Genomic DNA, 15,770 nt, shown 5'->3' with positions numbered 1-15,770 from the left:
TTTTTGTTTGCACTCTAAGCTAAGTAATTATGAAATAATTTCTGCCTAAAACGGGTACGGATTTTAGTGCTCAGGTCTGAAAGCGGGTGTGGAAAATGACATTTTTTTGGTCTGAAATCGGGTCAGTATTTGGAGAACCGGGCGGCACACCTTCACCAAGAATTCCCAGCAGTACCTTAGACTGCAAAACAGTCGGTTCTTTTTTTTTTTCTCAAAATCGGTTTAATGTAGCGTAAGAATAGCCTAAGAGCCTCACGTGCATGAAGCGAAAGAGGAGGCGAGGCGAGAGAAATAAAAACCGTCTAGCTTTCCCCAGTCTTTCTCTCTGTTTTCAGCCTCGATTCAGACCTTTTTTTTTCTTTTCGCGCGTACTTGAATACGCAAAAATAAGGACTGTTTTGCAGTCTAGCAGTACCCCCTCCCGGGTAACAAACATGGCGCACAACCACCGCTATGTTCCAGAAATGCAACTGATGTTGACTATTACAGAATTCCTTAACACCCTGTTGCAACAGGTACAGTATAGGTATATCTTCTTCAGTCAGAATATCTTTGAGAGCGTGATTAACAGTTGGCTTACTGCTGTCCGCCATGTTAGTTTTTGCTGTTGTCATACGTCGTACCAGGTCCCTACTTGCTCAGAACAGGGCTAACAAAGGACTTGCAGCAACGACGATAGGAAACGTCATACACGCATCACAATTTTTAACTAGTACTTTCCTTCATCGTCAGTGCAAAACTACAACGTATAAATCTTTCTAATATGATTCTCAACGGACAACGTAAACACTCGGGAACAGATGTTTCTTTCCCTTTTTGAACTCTGACGTGGTCCCCACGAATTAATCTCCTGGTGGATAACGTTATCCACTGGATATATCTCTATCCACTGGATAGCGCAATTGGTTCCCTAATATTTATCCGCTGGACAGTGATTTATCCGGTGGATAGTGCTATCTAACGTTTGAACAACCGCGGCCGGGGAAATATCATAACATTTGAAAAACTAAGCGAGTTAGAATAGTCGCGAGATCACTTTGTAAGTAACGTTTTCGGTTCCATCACTGTTGAGGTTGCTTAAATAAAACGTCAAACATCGTAAAATTCAGGGGTATTCATAGCAGCTCTGTTTTAAGCAATATTTGCTGTTGAGTGGCAGTAGTTTGAGCGTACGTTTAGCTACGAAGTTGAAGGAACAAAATAAACTCACCGAGCGAAATTCCTTTCTTGGTTAATTCACCTTGATACTTTTTCTGTAAGTTGGACACGCCTTTATTCAGCGCAACAGCGTAATCCGAGCAGTTGATTGGCAGGACAGGTGTCTCAGCCAATAGGAATGTAACACTGCCCCAGAACTGCGCAACCGCCAGATGAGTCTTGAATTCAGGATCCACGAACGTTTTGACGTAAGCAAATGTGTCATGCAAACTGTGATACGTTGGATAAGCGGAGATATTATGGAACTTAAACTGAAATCAAAAAGTAAATGTAAATCATAAAAGCTAAGTATATAATAAGGAAGATTGCGACAGTCAACATCAGAGACCTTTAGATTCTAAGAAGAGAAAGACTACGAGTACCAGATTTCCTCAACAGTAAGTAGTGTACTCGCGTGAGGCAGCGTCATTTTGGCGGGAAAACGTGGTAGCCGTCGTCATTCTACTGCGAGTTTTAGCGAGAGTGTCGTAGTGGCGGGAACAAGTTATCAATGTTAGAACTTTTAGCATTTTGCAATTAGAAGAGGGCTCAACCTCCTTCAATAACGATAACAGTGCTAACGTTTCGGGAGAAAAAAGTACAATGAAGAATTCTGGGGTGTCTCTTTTTTGACCATACGCGAAAAAACTTTAAATCAAATCTCGTACTCGTAGTCGTTCTCTTCCTCGAATCTAAAGGTCTCTAATAACCTTTGATTTTGGTATACCTAGCTACTAAAATGGAAAGGCTGAGTGGTCGCTTACGGGAGGTGGTCGCTTACAAGAATCGAACTACAGGGGGTTTCTTCCGAGGAGAGGTCCAGACACATCTACTTTACGGAAGATATTTATTGCATGCAATGTCTGAGTTACGTCATGTGTAGTTCCATGTTGTCACTAAAGTTTTTCGTATATTCTTAGTACACTGTAGCATAGTGCACACAGCGACCATAGAGATCAAAGAATGCGTCAAGTGGTCGCTTACAAGAGGTTAAAAACAATGGAATATCATTAACCGTCAGGCCCAAAAGTGGTCGCGGTCGCTTACAGGAGGTGGTCGTTTACCAGAGGTTCCAACTGTAACGTTTTGACTGGAAAGGTTTGGTGTTTTCGATAAGCGGTCGCACATGAGGCTCGACTGTTATACGGACAAAAACTAAATACCCGTAAAACCGTCAAAAATTACTGTTGTTTTGACAAAAAACAAACTTCGCCTAAAAATGACATTCCTTGTTACAACTCTCGTTATAACGGACATCGTAAGGCGTTCCGGTTTGTATCATCGCTTAGGACAAACCTTCGAGTTTCTGGGCGCTTCAGTGACAGGTCGTCTGTCGCGCAAAAATCTCTACACGACTGAGAATCAAATAAGTAAATCAGTTTTCCGCAAAACAAAATAGTCAGTAGATTCTTTACAGCTGGCTTTATGGACCACAAAAAAACCACATAACTTTATCACAAACAAAAAGGGTTACTCGCAAGTGAAACTCATTCCCCGAGACCTGGAAGCAACAACGGATGGATGTTTGCTATTTAAAACTTTTTCGGTATAGACATTTTCTTTATTTCCCTGGAACACTACTTTTATTTGACTTAATATACGTGTCAAAAAGTTACTATAATTAATGCAAGGCACATACCATGTCAAACACATATCTTATATCGGCAGACGGCACCCCAGCTCTCTGACAAAATGGAGAATAGTCACTGCCTGACCCAAGAGGGCGAATTCTATAAAAAAACACAAAAGAAAGACCGAAAGACACTATTAAGAAATCCTGCTGGCTGAGGTTCCAGGTTTCTTTCCGGCATGGTGTTTAAAAAACTCAGAAAACTCAAGCCCACAACTTAGGGTCCGTTTACATGGAGGTGGGGGCCCCCTGGTAGGTGAGGTCACCCGCTTAGATGGGGTAACCTGTCTTGTAAACGGGATGAAATTAAAATGCGAGATTACATGGACAGGCGGGTTACACCACCTAAGCGGGCTACCTCACCCACCTGGGTTCCCCAACCTCCATGTAAACAGGCACCTACCGTATGTACGGTATTTATTTGCTCAAGTGCCCTGGGCGCTGATTAAATTTTTGGACCTTGAGAGTGGGCGCTTATTCAAGGTGAGCACTTACTCAGGGCTGGGCGCACATTGAACTTTCACAATTTCAGTAAAAGAAATTTAATTTGGCAACAAAACGTGAAAACGTTTGAAAGACACTAAAATATCCTGCTGGCAGAGGTTTCAGGTTTCTTTCAGGGATGGTGTTTAGCATTGACGAAGTCGTTCGCTCCGAGGACATATGCTTAGTTGGCTTGTTACGTTCCCCCTTTTTATCGGGGAACCTAATAGTTTAAGGCCTGACTGTCTGCTATTACGATGCCTTTAAAACATATCATTTTGTTTATGCTTGTTTTACTTTAGACCTTTCACTCTAGGAGTGAATGATGGGGTTTACGGTCATTTCAAGAAGTCGACTCGCCACCACGTAATATTTACACTGTTTACTTACCTGGGACTGATACTTCTTCCTCAAGTCCAAATACAAGTTTTTCCATAGTAATTGACTCCTTGCGTCAGACGTCTCACATTTAGCTTTATTTTTTTTGTGAATAATTGCGACTTTTTAATACCTCAATACGGCTTATTCTTATGCCCAAGAGGTGCGATTTACTTAAAATCCAACAGCCCCTCTTAGGAAAGTAGGGTAATATTATCACACGACCCTTACTTCCTTAAATTTCGTTGTAAATTTAAAGGGAAAGAATTTTCTTTTAGAGACTTGTCCTTTCGATAAGTATAAGGATATTACATTTCTTGGTGGCGAGGTGACTTGATACCAATGATGGAGTCTGTGTAAAAAGCCGTTCTAACTTTCAGTCCGTGAACAAAATTCTATGGTGTGGCCATTCAAAAGAAGCCTCTAAGGCAGTATGATCACAAGGTGCGATTGGTTTTTCAGCATTTTAAACGAGGAAATCTGCAAATTTTGTCGCATTTTTACTTTGGCCACTTCTGGACATTATGAAATGATCGTAAAACCACTGATACGTGGTTCAACACTTGTCAACCAAAACACAATTATTGTTGAAATGTGTATTGTGTTGTGTTAAATATTAAGTAATAATAAAATTCAAAATGTTGAACGATGTTGAACGAGCACAGAGAGGGGTTGTATTCTGTTCAACGAGAGCTGTAGCTATTTTTGAGATCGACAAAGGCGTTTCACTCGGTTTATACTCACACAGGATTTCGTCCGTCAGCAGCTGGGAATTTGTCCAGCCAGTTTTCATAAACGGACTGATTTTCGTCCACGGGATTTTTCACCTGAAAAAGACGAATTTTCAGCTTTATATCACAGTTTTATCTAAAATGTGCCTGAAGGAGGCAAATTTACCGTGTCCCCAACACTGGCATTCAGCCAAAACTAGCTTTTCTGTCCCGCGTAAACGCAATGTGGCTTCAAACCACTTAATTTTCACCTTTTTCAAGGTTTTCTCCTAGGTCAAAGAGGGACAATACCCTGAACATTTCATGGCTCCCTGTCCTAATAGAAAAATGCAACGTGATGCTGGTGTTGATAGGAAGGGACGACGGTGACGATCATTATAATGATAATGACGATGTTGATGCTCATAATGATGAAGGCGATGCTGAGTATAATGATGATGATGATGATGATGATGATGATGATGATGATGATGATGATGATGATGATGATGATGATAAGGATGTTTGACTGTGATGCAAATTACATCACATAGTCATATATCACCTGTTTTGAAGCATTGTATAATACTTGATGAAGAAGAGGACTCGCACGGACAAACAGGCTGTAATTCCCTAAAAAAATAATAATAATAAAATAAAATAAAAAACAGAATACGGGATACAGGTAAAATCAATACAAAAAAGTTTGGATGGATTTGTTTCTTGGTCATCCAGAGTTCAAAATCCTCGGCTATGCTTGTAAATAGCCAACAGGTTTGCCTCGAGGTTTCTAAACCTGTTGTGCTATTTTAACTATTTGCTTTCGATTATTTCAGTGGAGTGCCCGTTAACTAGTTAGAGCAACTAACTACACTTCCACTAGAAAAAAAAAGCATTATTCTATATCAAGTATACGATTTACTATAAAATATTTTAACCTCACCAGCTTTTAAGGAAAGTATAAGCATTTTTAGGTCGATCTTTACAACAACAAATGCCCCGCCCAACGTAAAAAAAGCGCTTGTTGACAAAGTTGTCAAGTGATCATTTCGAATAAAAACGGTCACATGTCTGTACCTCGTATCGGGGAATCAACATTCAAATAGGCTACAGCTCGCTGGTACAGCAGATGAATGTTGTCCTGATAACGGAAGACAAAGAAAAATATATCACCATAAATTATAGGCAACAGGAAAAATGAAACTGAAAATTACTTACTGAGTCTTTTTATCTAAACCAACCAGCTCTGCTGTCCCCAGCCGCACCTACTCCGTTTCCCTTCCCCCACTAAAAGAAGCTAGGGAAAACTGTTTTATGTCCTCTGACTCAAAACAAAAATGTGAGAGCGTTCGCAGTATAAGTCATCATGTCAACGTCTCTCCACATTCGTGCTAATAAGCATTGCGTGGCGAAACAAATAAATCTATGTTATGAATATATGAAATCATATATGAGAACTGCGGGGTAGAGAATTATATGAAAGAAGATCATCGTAGTTATAGACGCAACTTTTGCAGTTGCGAAAAGAAAGCCTGAAAAAATTCAGGCTTGTACGGGATTCGAACCCTTGTCCTCCGCTATACCGGTACAGCGCCCTTACCAGTTGAGCTAACAAGCCAACAGGGAACAGGTCGTTGAATTGGTAAATCTGGCAGCGAAATGTTTTAAGTTTACGATCTGTTTAGAGTCTTACACACCTCAACCCACTCAGTAGATCCCAAAAGGCCATATTCTTCACCTCCCCAACTGCACAGAACAATTGACCGGCGTGGTCTCCACCCTAAGAAAAAAAGAAAAAAAAAATGTTACAAAGCATCTTCATAGAAAAAAACATACATTTGAGCAATTCAGGAACAAATCGTCGAATACAATATAAAAAGTAAATATCCTGAAGATTACTCGACCGTCGATAAAGTAGGACGTGAAAAACTTTTAGCGTGGAAATCCCGTTTCGTGTAGAATTAATCACCTTCTCGCTTCTTATCTAATCTCCAAGCAAGCTCGAGTAGACGCTTTCAAGAGCGTTCTTGTTGCCAAGCATAAGGAGCAACAACATGATAAATATCGACACGTGAACAAAGCTGAGCTGTCCTAGTTCCCGGAGCCATATATTCTCTTAACAGGGCTGAAAACCGCAAACATAATTTTAGAAAGTTTGTTTCCTACCTTGTTTGTACTTTTTCCCAAGGGCCTTTGCAACTTCCATCATACAAGCAGTTCCACTTGAAGGATCAATACCACCAAACACCCAGGCATCACGGTGATTACCAATCAAAACTAATCTGTCTATGAAATAACAGGAGTAGTTAAAATAAATCAACTGCATGGGTAGCTTAAAAACTGGTTTCAGTAAGTGTTCTTTATTTGTTTTATCAGCCAATGGATGAAAAGATCAAAACACGGCCTCTTCGTTTTCCCGCCAAAGAAAACACTAATATGGAGAAGGCATTGTTCGATTGACCAATCGTCTTGCAGTATGACGTGAAAGCGAAGTATCGATTGATTTCTAGAAAGTTCTTCAGGCATGACGTTTTTTTCACTCGAGCGTTCGCTAATCCCACCAAAAGCCACGTGCATTTGTATCCGCTCGATAAACCAATCAATTCGCTCTATTTCCGTTCGTTGGTTGTTTCTGTTTTGTTCCCGCGTTTTCATTTCAAAGTCATACGAAAATCGCTCTATATGGTTATTTGGTTTTCGTGCCGGCGCAAAAGCTATCCGGTTCTAGTGTGAACATAGCCATTCAGTAGAGTTGCCCCAAATGCTGAGTTAAGTTGCCCAAAATTTTATCGTGCTTAACAACATCCTAAGAAACATATCCTAAAATACACATTTTTGCGCGTTTTAAGTCTCATCAAGCCTTAAAGAACGAGATATATTACTCATATAACGCGCTTGCTTCGTCTTGTCAAGGCAGGGTTAAAGCACGAGATAAACTGCACTCTTAACGCGCTTGTTTCGTCTCATAGCTTAAAGAACGGGACGTTTCTCTCTGTTTTACACTTGACTAAAATTTCGCGTGACATAGCTCAGGATCTCGGACGACATATAACTATAAATTTCGGGCGACATAACTCTGGTTTAATCGAATTTCGGACGACTTGAACTGTTACATCAGTAGCATAGGTGAAAAGCATGCACAGGAACACCCACCTGGTTCTACAGTTTTACTTTAATAAACAGCAATGACGTTATAATATGCACAGGGAAACCCACCTGGTTCAACAGATCCCCTTAAAACAGCAATGACGTTGTAGATATCTCGTCTAGTGTGATTGTTATTTGTTTCCACCTCAACTTTCCTAATAGACAAAAACAGAACAACAAACAAGAACTGAGAACTGTTTATTAACATAATTTATACAAAAGCCAAATGCAATAGTTGCCTGTCTTGAAAATATCTGCTAGTTTTTCGGCAGTTTCAAGACATTAATGTACATTTTTCTAGCAGTAATTCTATCACTCAAAATTCAAATTCAAGTCTAAGTATTATTTTACTTCATCTTGAAAAAGATATGACCAAAATTTTAAGAACAAAAACAACAATGAATATTACCAGTCTTTGTAAGGATCAATGAATCCTGGACCAAGTCGATATGTGATATTTAATCCCCCTTGCCAGTCATCTGGGGCTTTGTCACCACTCAGTCGACTAAGAAGAGTAGAAAATGAAAAGCTCATTGATGGAGCTGAAGATCTAATGATACAGATCCATACACTGTGTTCAGGACATCACTGAAAAATCACATCTTCACCTTTATATTCACATTTTTCACCTTGGAAACTGTGTTTCCTAGTCCACTTTATTCATAGTCAACCTCGTTCCCAGGGTTCTCTCCTACCCGCCCTACGTAGGGCGGGTAGGAGAGAACCCTGGGAACGAGGTTGATTCATAGTTACTGTAAGTTTAGAAGACAAAGGAGAAAATGGAAAATCAACCAAGGTTAAAAAATCCCCATCTGAATTCAATTTCGGTCTATAACACTCAGAAGTACCGAGCCTGTTCCAGGCTTTGAGATAGTCGGGTCTGCTGAATTGAGAAAGGGTTCCTTTTTCCCGCCCCACCAACTTTTCACATGCCTTTCACTTTTGCATCTTCCCTACTATCTCAGAGCCTGGAACAGGCTAATAAGTACCTTGTGTGACTCCCAGCTAGTAATCTCATGAGTAGTTTTGGTTGAAGACTACAGTTGCATTTCCTAATCTGTGGTTCACTATTAACTAAAAATGTGTGATTTACTACTAACTACAGTTCAATTTCCACCATTGACCACCTCTTGCATAAAGCCACCACCTCCCACAGGCGACCACTTATTGGAAACACCCTTCAAAGTGAAACTACTACAGTTAGAACCTCTCATAAACGACCACCTCTCGCAAGAAACTGTGACCATGTTTAACGGATAATGGTTTTAAAATTTTCCACTGCTTTTACCCTCTTTAAAATGACCATTTAACGCTTGGTTTGACCTCTATGAACACTTGAGACTTGGTAAATGAACTCTACATGTATATTCACTGAATGTACTACATTACTCATGTGTATGTGTATTTATTAATAAATTATGGGTATGCAAAGAACGTTTAGTGATGACATGAAATTAAACATATTGTATAATTTATAAATTGCACGCCATAAATCTCTTCCAAACTGTAGATGTGTTCAAAACCATTTTTAGGAAGAGACCGCCTGCAAATAAATAGTCGTAAGTGAACAACTACCTTAAGTGACAATTAAATCTTTAAATTTTGGGCATGGTAGCTTATGGAAGGTTCAACAATAATTAATTTTTATTATAATTTATTAATTTTTTTACTACGCTGTGGTTAATATTAAATTTTCTACAGAGAATATGATTATAATTTTGAAATTCAAACCTCAAGAACTGTTCTGCATCCTCTGCAGAGATTGGGTGAGCAGGAATATGAGGCATCTTAATCAGGGCTGAGTTTTTCCTTAATACACCATCTAAAGCAAAAACAACAACACGACTTTATTATAATTGTAAAAAGAACCTCAAATTTAGTATGCATGAGATGTGAAGGATAATTATGAAAATCAGCCACAAATGTTTGTATACATGTATGGTCAAACTTGATAACGGCCAGCTTCAAAGGAGGTTTATGTTCAGGGTTGTCAATAAGAGCCGGGGGCCGGGGAAAAATCCCTGGCTACTAAGAGAGTGGCTCCCGGCTACTCTATTGGAAAATAGAAGAAAATTAGAACCAAAAGAAATCCCTAGCCGTTTGATTCCCAGCCTACTTGTTGTATTTACCTGGCAACTTGAAATCTTAGTGACAACCCTGTATGTTTCAAGAATGTCACTTTCATAATAATTTATTTTGATGGGCAGGTTACATAAAATTACGTAATTCGGTTGTCAAACTTGACTGGAATGGCAAAGCGATTGTTGCTATAATTTCTAAGATCATCATTTCATCAATGGCGATTGTCACGACTTTGACTACAAATTGAAAAAAAGCCATAGAGAGCCTCATTATTACCCTACAGCAGTTAATCAAACCGGAACATTTCTCCTGTACCTTTGGAAGGGTATCTTGGAGTTAGTGGGTCGCCAGTACCCAAAAGAATGGAGCCACGCTGTACTCCTGAGCGAGGCAGCCACCAGCCATGGGGGTAGAGATCTTCATCTGGTACAGGGGCAGAATCCTGGGGGTCATTGTATATTAGAATGGCTTTTGCTCCATATTTCTGAGCATTAGTCACCTGAAATAAGGGAATAAATAAAGTGGAACACTTAAAAAATATCCTGCATATTGAAATCATCAATGAACAAAGGCCTATCCTCTCAAGGGAACAAGAAGTCCTGCAGATGGATGACATAGCTTATGAGCAAGCTCTCTAGGGCACTCTGGTAGCGGGGTGCTCTTTTCCCTGGTTTGCTTGTTTAAGGGGCTAAAATACCTTGTCTCCTCTGAAGACACGCCCATATCTGACAATGACAATCTTGCCTGAGCAGTTGACTCCTTTGTCAATCAAAATCTTGAAATCACTAGGTCTTCCATAATTAACATAAACTAAGTCACCCTGGAAGTAAGAAGAAATTAAAAATATCACACTGAGTCAGTCAAGAGTACACAAATTCACACTGTACAGTGATTGCGATTCCTGTGGTCTACAGTGTAGACTGCAATAAAATATTGCAATTCCTGTGGCCTGTACTGTGATAGCAATTCCTTTGGCCTCCACTGTACACTGTACATGTACGAAATGCGTGAACTTAAGGCACATTACTGCTCAACTACAATAATCTTGGACAAGGAAAATCTTTCCTAAATGCTATTTGTACTAGTTATATACAGCATTGAGATAGCCAATCAGCCAGAAGAGATAACTTAATAATTCACCTCAGCAGCTAAAGGACAAAATTATTCCCTTATTATATCCATTGACAGACTTTTAAATAGTTATTATGTGTAACACTTTCATAAACATTAATTTTATATGGCATGATAATTTACAAATACAATTTTTACACAACTGCAGGTGTCCAACCCTGGTGGGGGTACCCTCTATGATGGCTTATACAGGGAAACTCCACCCAAAAAGGGTACCCTTTTTAGGCTTCAGGTAATGAAAGGGTAGGCATTTCTCTTGATGAAGTACATGCAGTGTATGTGAAAGGGTAGGGAAATCTGTTGTTTTGGTTGGAAATAAGGCCCAAAAGAGCCAACAGATGCATTTTTATGGCTGTGAAAAAGTTGAGAAAATGTTCTGGTTTGTGTGTATGTATTTAAAACATATTTTAAAGACAGTGAATGTACAGCAGTTAAAAGGGATTGAAAGTTCTAAACTAGGTATTTGAAAGGAGTACCCTTGTTGTCAATAGCAGATATACAAAAGGGGTACCTTTTTGTCAAAAAAGGTATGCAAAAGGGTACATTGTATAACGAGTTAGATGTTGGGACCGAACCTCCCTGTATATTTTAGGATTTTTTTGTACTAAACAGGGTCAGAGTTTCAAGCCCTCAGCGGTTCACCTATACCCAAATATTGGTCAAGTACATGTGTACCCTTTTCCCCGGGGGTCTACCCCATATTTCTTCAGTAATTTTTCTTGACGCTGATCAACAAGGCCAACAAAATATAAGACACTGACAAATATTAGTGGTTCTAATAGTGCCTAAAGGTTGCAGCTGCCTCTTAGCTCTTAGCTAGAAGATTAAAATTTATTATTATTATTATTATTATTATTTTTTAATAAAATTGTCTATTATTATTATTATTATTATTATTATTATTATTATTATTATTATTATTATTATTATTATTATTTACCTTTGCCTTCCCGGTGGGGGAATATGCACTAAAAGGAGGTAATGCATCTGGTGAATTTTCTAATGGTTCCACAACCTCCTCATTTTTTGCTGTTAAAAATTTAACTGTTCCATTTGCATCAAGAAGGGATGCTCCATTTATTTTTCCTTTCTCAGGGAAAGAAAGTAAAACATTGTACTTTACAAATTTTACATCAAATCCATAGCTTGTCCATTGATGTTTAATGTTTTCTGCTAGTTCTTCATTTCTACTAGAGCTTGCGTGATGAGGCTTGAGGGTCAAGTTTCTGAAAAAAAAAATCTATTATTTTATTTGTTTTATATGAATAATTGACAATAATAATAAAAGCACATGTCCACCAACACATACCCAAAAGTTAACTAGTATACACATATATGTTTCAGGTCAAAATCAAATTCAGGTCAAAATTTTTTAACCAAGGTTGATTCTCTAGCCCTAATTCGTGAATAAATTCAAAATCAACCTAGGTTAAAAAATTTCAACCTGAATTCAATTTTGACCTGTAACAATAATTAATTATATCTATGTGGATTTCACACAAGGTGCCTGTACTGAGTCTCTAGGCAGCCAAGTCCAAGGAGCAACTACTCACCCTCCCCATCCATGAAGCTTATGACTAGTCAGTTACTTCACCCAAGCTCTGCTAGTAGCATTATAATTATGAGTCACAGCATTGATTTGGCTGGCCTAGCCCACAGGAAAAATTCTCTGACTTTGCAATGCTTTCTGACATGAAACTCTAATCAAAGTGACAAAATCTCCCCTCCCTACCCCCCTGGTTTTGACAGAAATCAAGTCAGCCACGCACCCATGGATAGGACTGGGCCTGGGTTCTCTGCTGACACCTAGCAAGACAGCAAGCCCCCTGGTTTTTTTTCTGGCAACACTGGCTTGAACATGGGCGATGCCCATGGTCAAGCGAAAACTTGGCGGGCACCTTTTAGCAAAATCACACAGATATATATGTATATATACAAACTGCCGGTTGATGTAATAACAATGAAATAATGCTTTTTACAGACAGAGAATTTAGATCCACATGTATTTAGTTCAAATCTAGTGCCACAAAATAATTCATGCTGCTATATATTGCACTGTTTCAGAAAATATATCCATGTACCAACCATACAAGTCCTCATTATTTTGAAGACAACAGCCCTAAAACCCCTTAATAGAAAGATGAATAAGTCCAGGGGCTCGTTTCCTCGAAAGTTCCGATATTTAATTGGCCCGTAAAGCTGTTTTGTTTAATTTACATGCAAGATTGAGGATTCAATAGATTTGCATCTAACATGATACAACTATCAGTTAATGAAACAAAAGTGACGTAGTTTGCTCACCAGGACCCGCGCTCTTATTCTTCATCTTTTGATTTGATTATTTGATTTCAGGCCTAAAAAGTTACTGGGACTTTTGAGAAATGGGCCCCAGGACTTAAAAGCAGCACTCTACAGTACTAGCCTAATAATAATTATTATTGCTAAATGCACTGCCGAAAAGAAACTGCCAGCATTCTACCCCTGAAAGGTCTTACTCTTGAGATGCACCACCCCTCTCCTGATCTCTCCCTCCCTTTCCCAGCCCTATCCTGAACCAAACTTCCTAGCCTGCTTAGCAAACGTTTCCGTTTCGTTTCGGAACAAAGAAAGACTGAGGAACAAGATTACGCAGCCTAAACACTTCCATAAGGGGATGAAAGGTATGCATGCAAATATGTACATGTAGATGTATTACCTGGATGCACTCTACTAAATACAGACCATTAAAAACTAAGCCAGGGTTCTATTACTTTTGATAATAATTATTGCAACTTCCTCCAAATCTAAAAAGAGATCAATAGTAATAGTGTTGCTGTAGTTGCTTTTTTATTCTCATGATATGCTTCAAATGTAAAAGTTATTGTAGGTCTGGGGCTTGCATAATTGATTTTGGGCTATTGCATTAGTTTTGATATCTGTACCCTGTCCCGCCCCCCCCCCCCCCCCCGGATAAGGACTAATGGCATTCTTCAGCTGTAGGTTATAAATTGAGGATTTCTTTAGGGTAGAGTAAAATAATATGGAATTCTTTGGGGATGAGGCTTTAATTTTCACAAAACTCTTCCAAGGGGAAACCCATATTTTATGGAAGTCTTCAGGGGTGAATATTTCATTCAATCTTCAGGGAGTAGTAGAAAATAAAAGTAAGTCCTCAACCGAAACGGGGGAAAGGGGGGGGGGGGGGGGTACTTATAATATATCTTAAAATTTATGCAATAGCCCATTTTAAATTTCCGATATCAGTCGGATGATAGAAAATAGCAAGTCGATTTTCGGTATGAAAATGCTGCAAAAAAAAAAAAAGAAAGAAAGAAAACAGAAACGCCCCCAAGCGAAGCCAGGCGATCAATATATATCACGAAACAGCTGATCAAGCAAGCGATAAGAAATCACAAAGAAATAGAAACAACCACTCAATCTGACCTGACGAACTGCATCAAACGATTAACAACAAGGTGATTTTTTTTTTACTGATAAAAGTCTATTCAAGACGACAAGAAAAACCAAGGAGCTATAAACCAACCTCAAATTGAGTTCAATGTTCTCCGCGGACATATCCGCCAAGATGTCCTGAAGTCGAACGCTGTGACGCGGCGAGGACGTCGGTCGTGAGGTATCGCCATTTGTTTCACACTTCGATGACTTTGATACAGCTCTTCGTACCAAATACCCGCCAATAAATGCAGCAGCTATAAGAGCAACCACAAGTATGATTCCAGCGATGCGTACGCTGTTACATCGGTTAGAGGGGTTGCTGTTCTTCAAGATGATGGTAGGTTGAGCGAAGCTCTCCTCTTCGGGATGTAGCTCCATTTTAGTGTCAAACAAGTGCGATGTGTCTGGTTTATCCATCGGGATCAAGCTTAAGTTGCAATTTCAAAGAAATTTAAATAAATCCTGGGAATTTGCAGCAAGAGCGCTGGCTGCATGCCTCCAAAACGACAAATGTGTGAAAAAATGGGTGACCACGCCTTCAAAACAGATGTCCCAGTTCTCGCGGTGTGAGAGATATGTAATCCCCCTTTTCTTGAAAACTATTTAGCAAATGCTCGCATGCAACTTATTTTTTTATTTTTTTTACTTGTTGAAGCTCAAGAGGCACAAGCAGTTTAAATAATTATATAAACTGACTTAGCATCAGTAGTTCTTTTACTTTACTTGTTTTGAGGGAAAACTGGAAAGACGTCGCTCACTGCGTTTTACAAAAAGACTTCCTACAGCATCCCAATTTATTGCAGATTTCAATAGAATACAATAATATGGTATCAAAACAGTATAATGAAAGATTATTTGTATTTCGAATTCGAGATTTATTATTGTTTTAGGGCAAATTACTAGCTGAGGCAGAACACCGACAAACCAGTGTAGACGGTATTTGCAGTTAAAAATATGCTCATACTGGAAGTGGTTGTCTTATCGCAGGACGTGAAGTTTATTGCAAATTATTTCTTTTTTAATACATCTCAGATTAACCTTTTTACTAAAAAATTCCAATTTCGAATTATTTTGCTTTGCGTCAGCTTTCCGTTTGCGTAGATTTGAAATTAAATCCCATAGGAAAGATTAACGAAACACATTTGGCTCGAGTGCAATATAATTTTTTACAATTTAACTGTGATCAATTGTTATTTTAATTTTCTTCCAATTTGCAAACTTGTACTAATTTACTGAGGTATATATGATTTTTTAATAAAAGTGTACAAACAGTAATAGTAAATATCAAGCGACAAAAAAGTTTCACAATGTAACTTTTAAATGAAAAGAGAAAATTTAAATTTATATTTCGCGATATCATATTGCAATACATTTCGTCTTTCCGTGGTTTCAATGGAGTCAAGAGCTCACCTAATGCTTGTGACAATTTCCGGATTTTAAAATGAAAAAGAAATTGTTCAGCCTGACTTACTTTACATAGTTAATTTTGCTGTTGTCATGTCCGTTTTTATGACGTCTCTTCCTTGCTTCTTTCATTAACATGACCCGATATATGACCGTTTATGCCCTGGGGAAAA

At 38.8% G+C, this 15,770-nt stretch overlaps 1 protein-coding gene across 1 annotated transcript in view; it reads right to left on the bottom strand.

Annotated features, from left to right (window-relative positions):
- LOC140925315 (putative N-acetylated-alpha-linked acidic dipeptidase) overlaps positions 1–15,770 on the bottom strand; it is a 17,763-nt gene extending 1,993 nt beyond the window's left edge. The window contains exons 1-15 of the mRNA XM_073375320.1: positions 15,665–15,770; positions 14,282–14,620; positions 11,699–11,984; positions 10,325–10,447; positions 9,943–10,126; positions 9,277–9,367; positions 7,955–8,050; positions 7,615–7,700; positions 6,565–6,684; positions 6,096–6,178; positions 5,476–5,539; positions 4,964–5,031; positions 4,433–4,515; positions 2,837–2,927; positions 1,211–1,469 (exon numbers count right to left, since the gene is read on the bottom strand). Of these exons, the coding sequence (XP_073231421.1) occupies positions 1,211–1,469; positions 2,837–2,927; positions 4,433–4,515; positions 4,964–5,031; positions 5,476–5,539; positions 6,096–6,178; positions 6,565–6,684; positions 7,615–7,700; positions 7,955–8,050; positions 9,277–9,367; positions 9,943–10,126; positions 10,325–10,447; positions 11,699–11,984; positions 14,282–14,620; positions 15,665–15,735 (2,044 nt within the window). The 5' untranslated portion in view covers positions 15,736–15,770. The remainder of the gene's footprint in view (positions 1–1,210; positions 1,470–2,836; positions 2,928–4,432; positions 4,516–4,963; positions 5,032–5,475; positions 5,540–6,095; positions 6,179–6,564; positions 6,685–7,614; positions 7,701–7,954; positions 8,051–9,276; positions 9,368–9,942; positions 10,127–10,324; positions 10,448–11,698; positions 11,985–14,281; positions 14,621–15,664) is intronic.

Source organism: Porites lutea, chromosome 14, assembly GCF_958299795.1.
Source record: "Porites lutea chromosome 14, jaPorLute2.1, whole genome shotgun sequence".
NCBI classification, from domain to species: domain Eukaryota; kingdom Metazoa; phylum Cnidaria; class Anthozoa; order Scleractinia; family Poritidae; genus Porites; species Porites lutea.
Note: the sequence above shows the minus strand (reverse complement) of the source record. Positions and strands in the feature narration are given on the sequence as shown.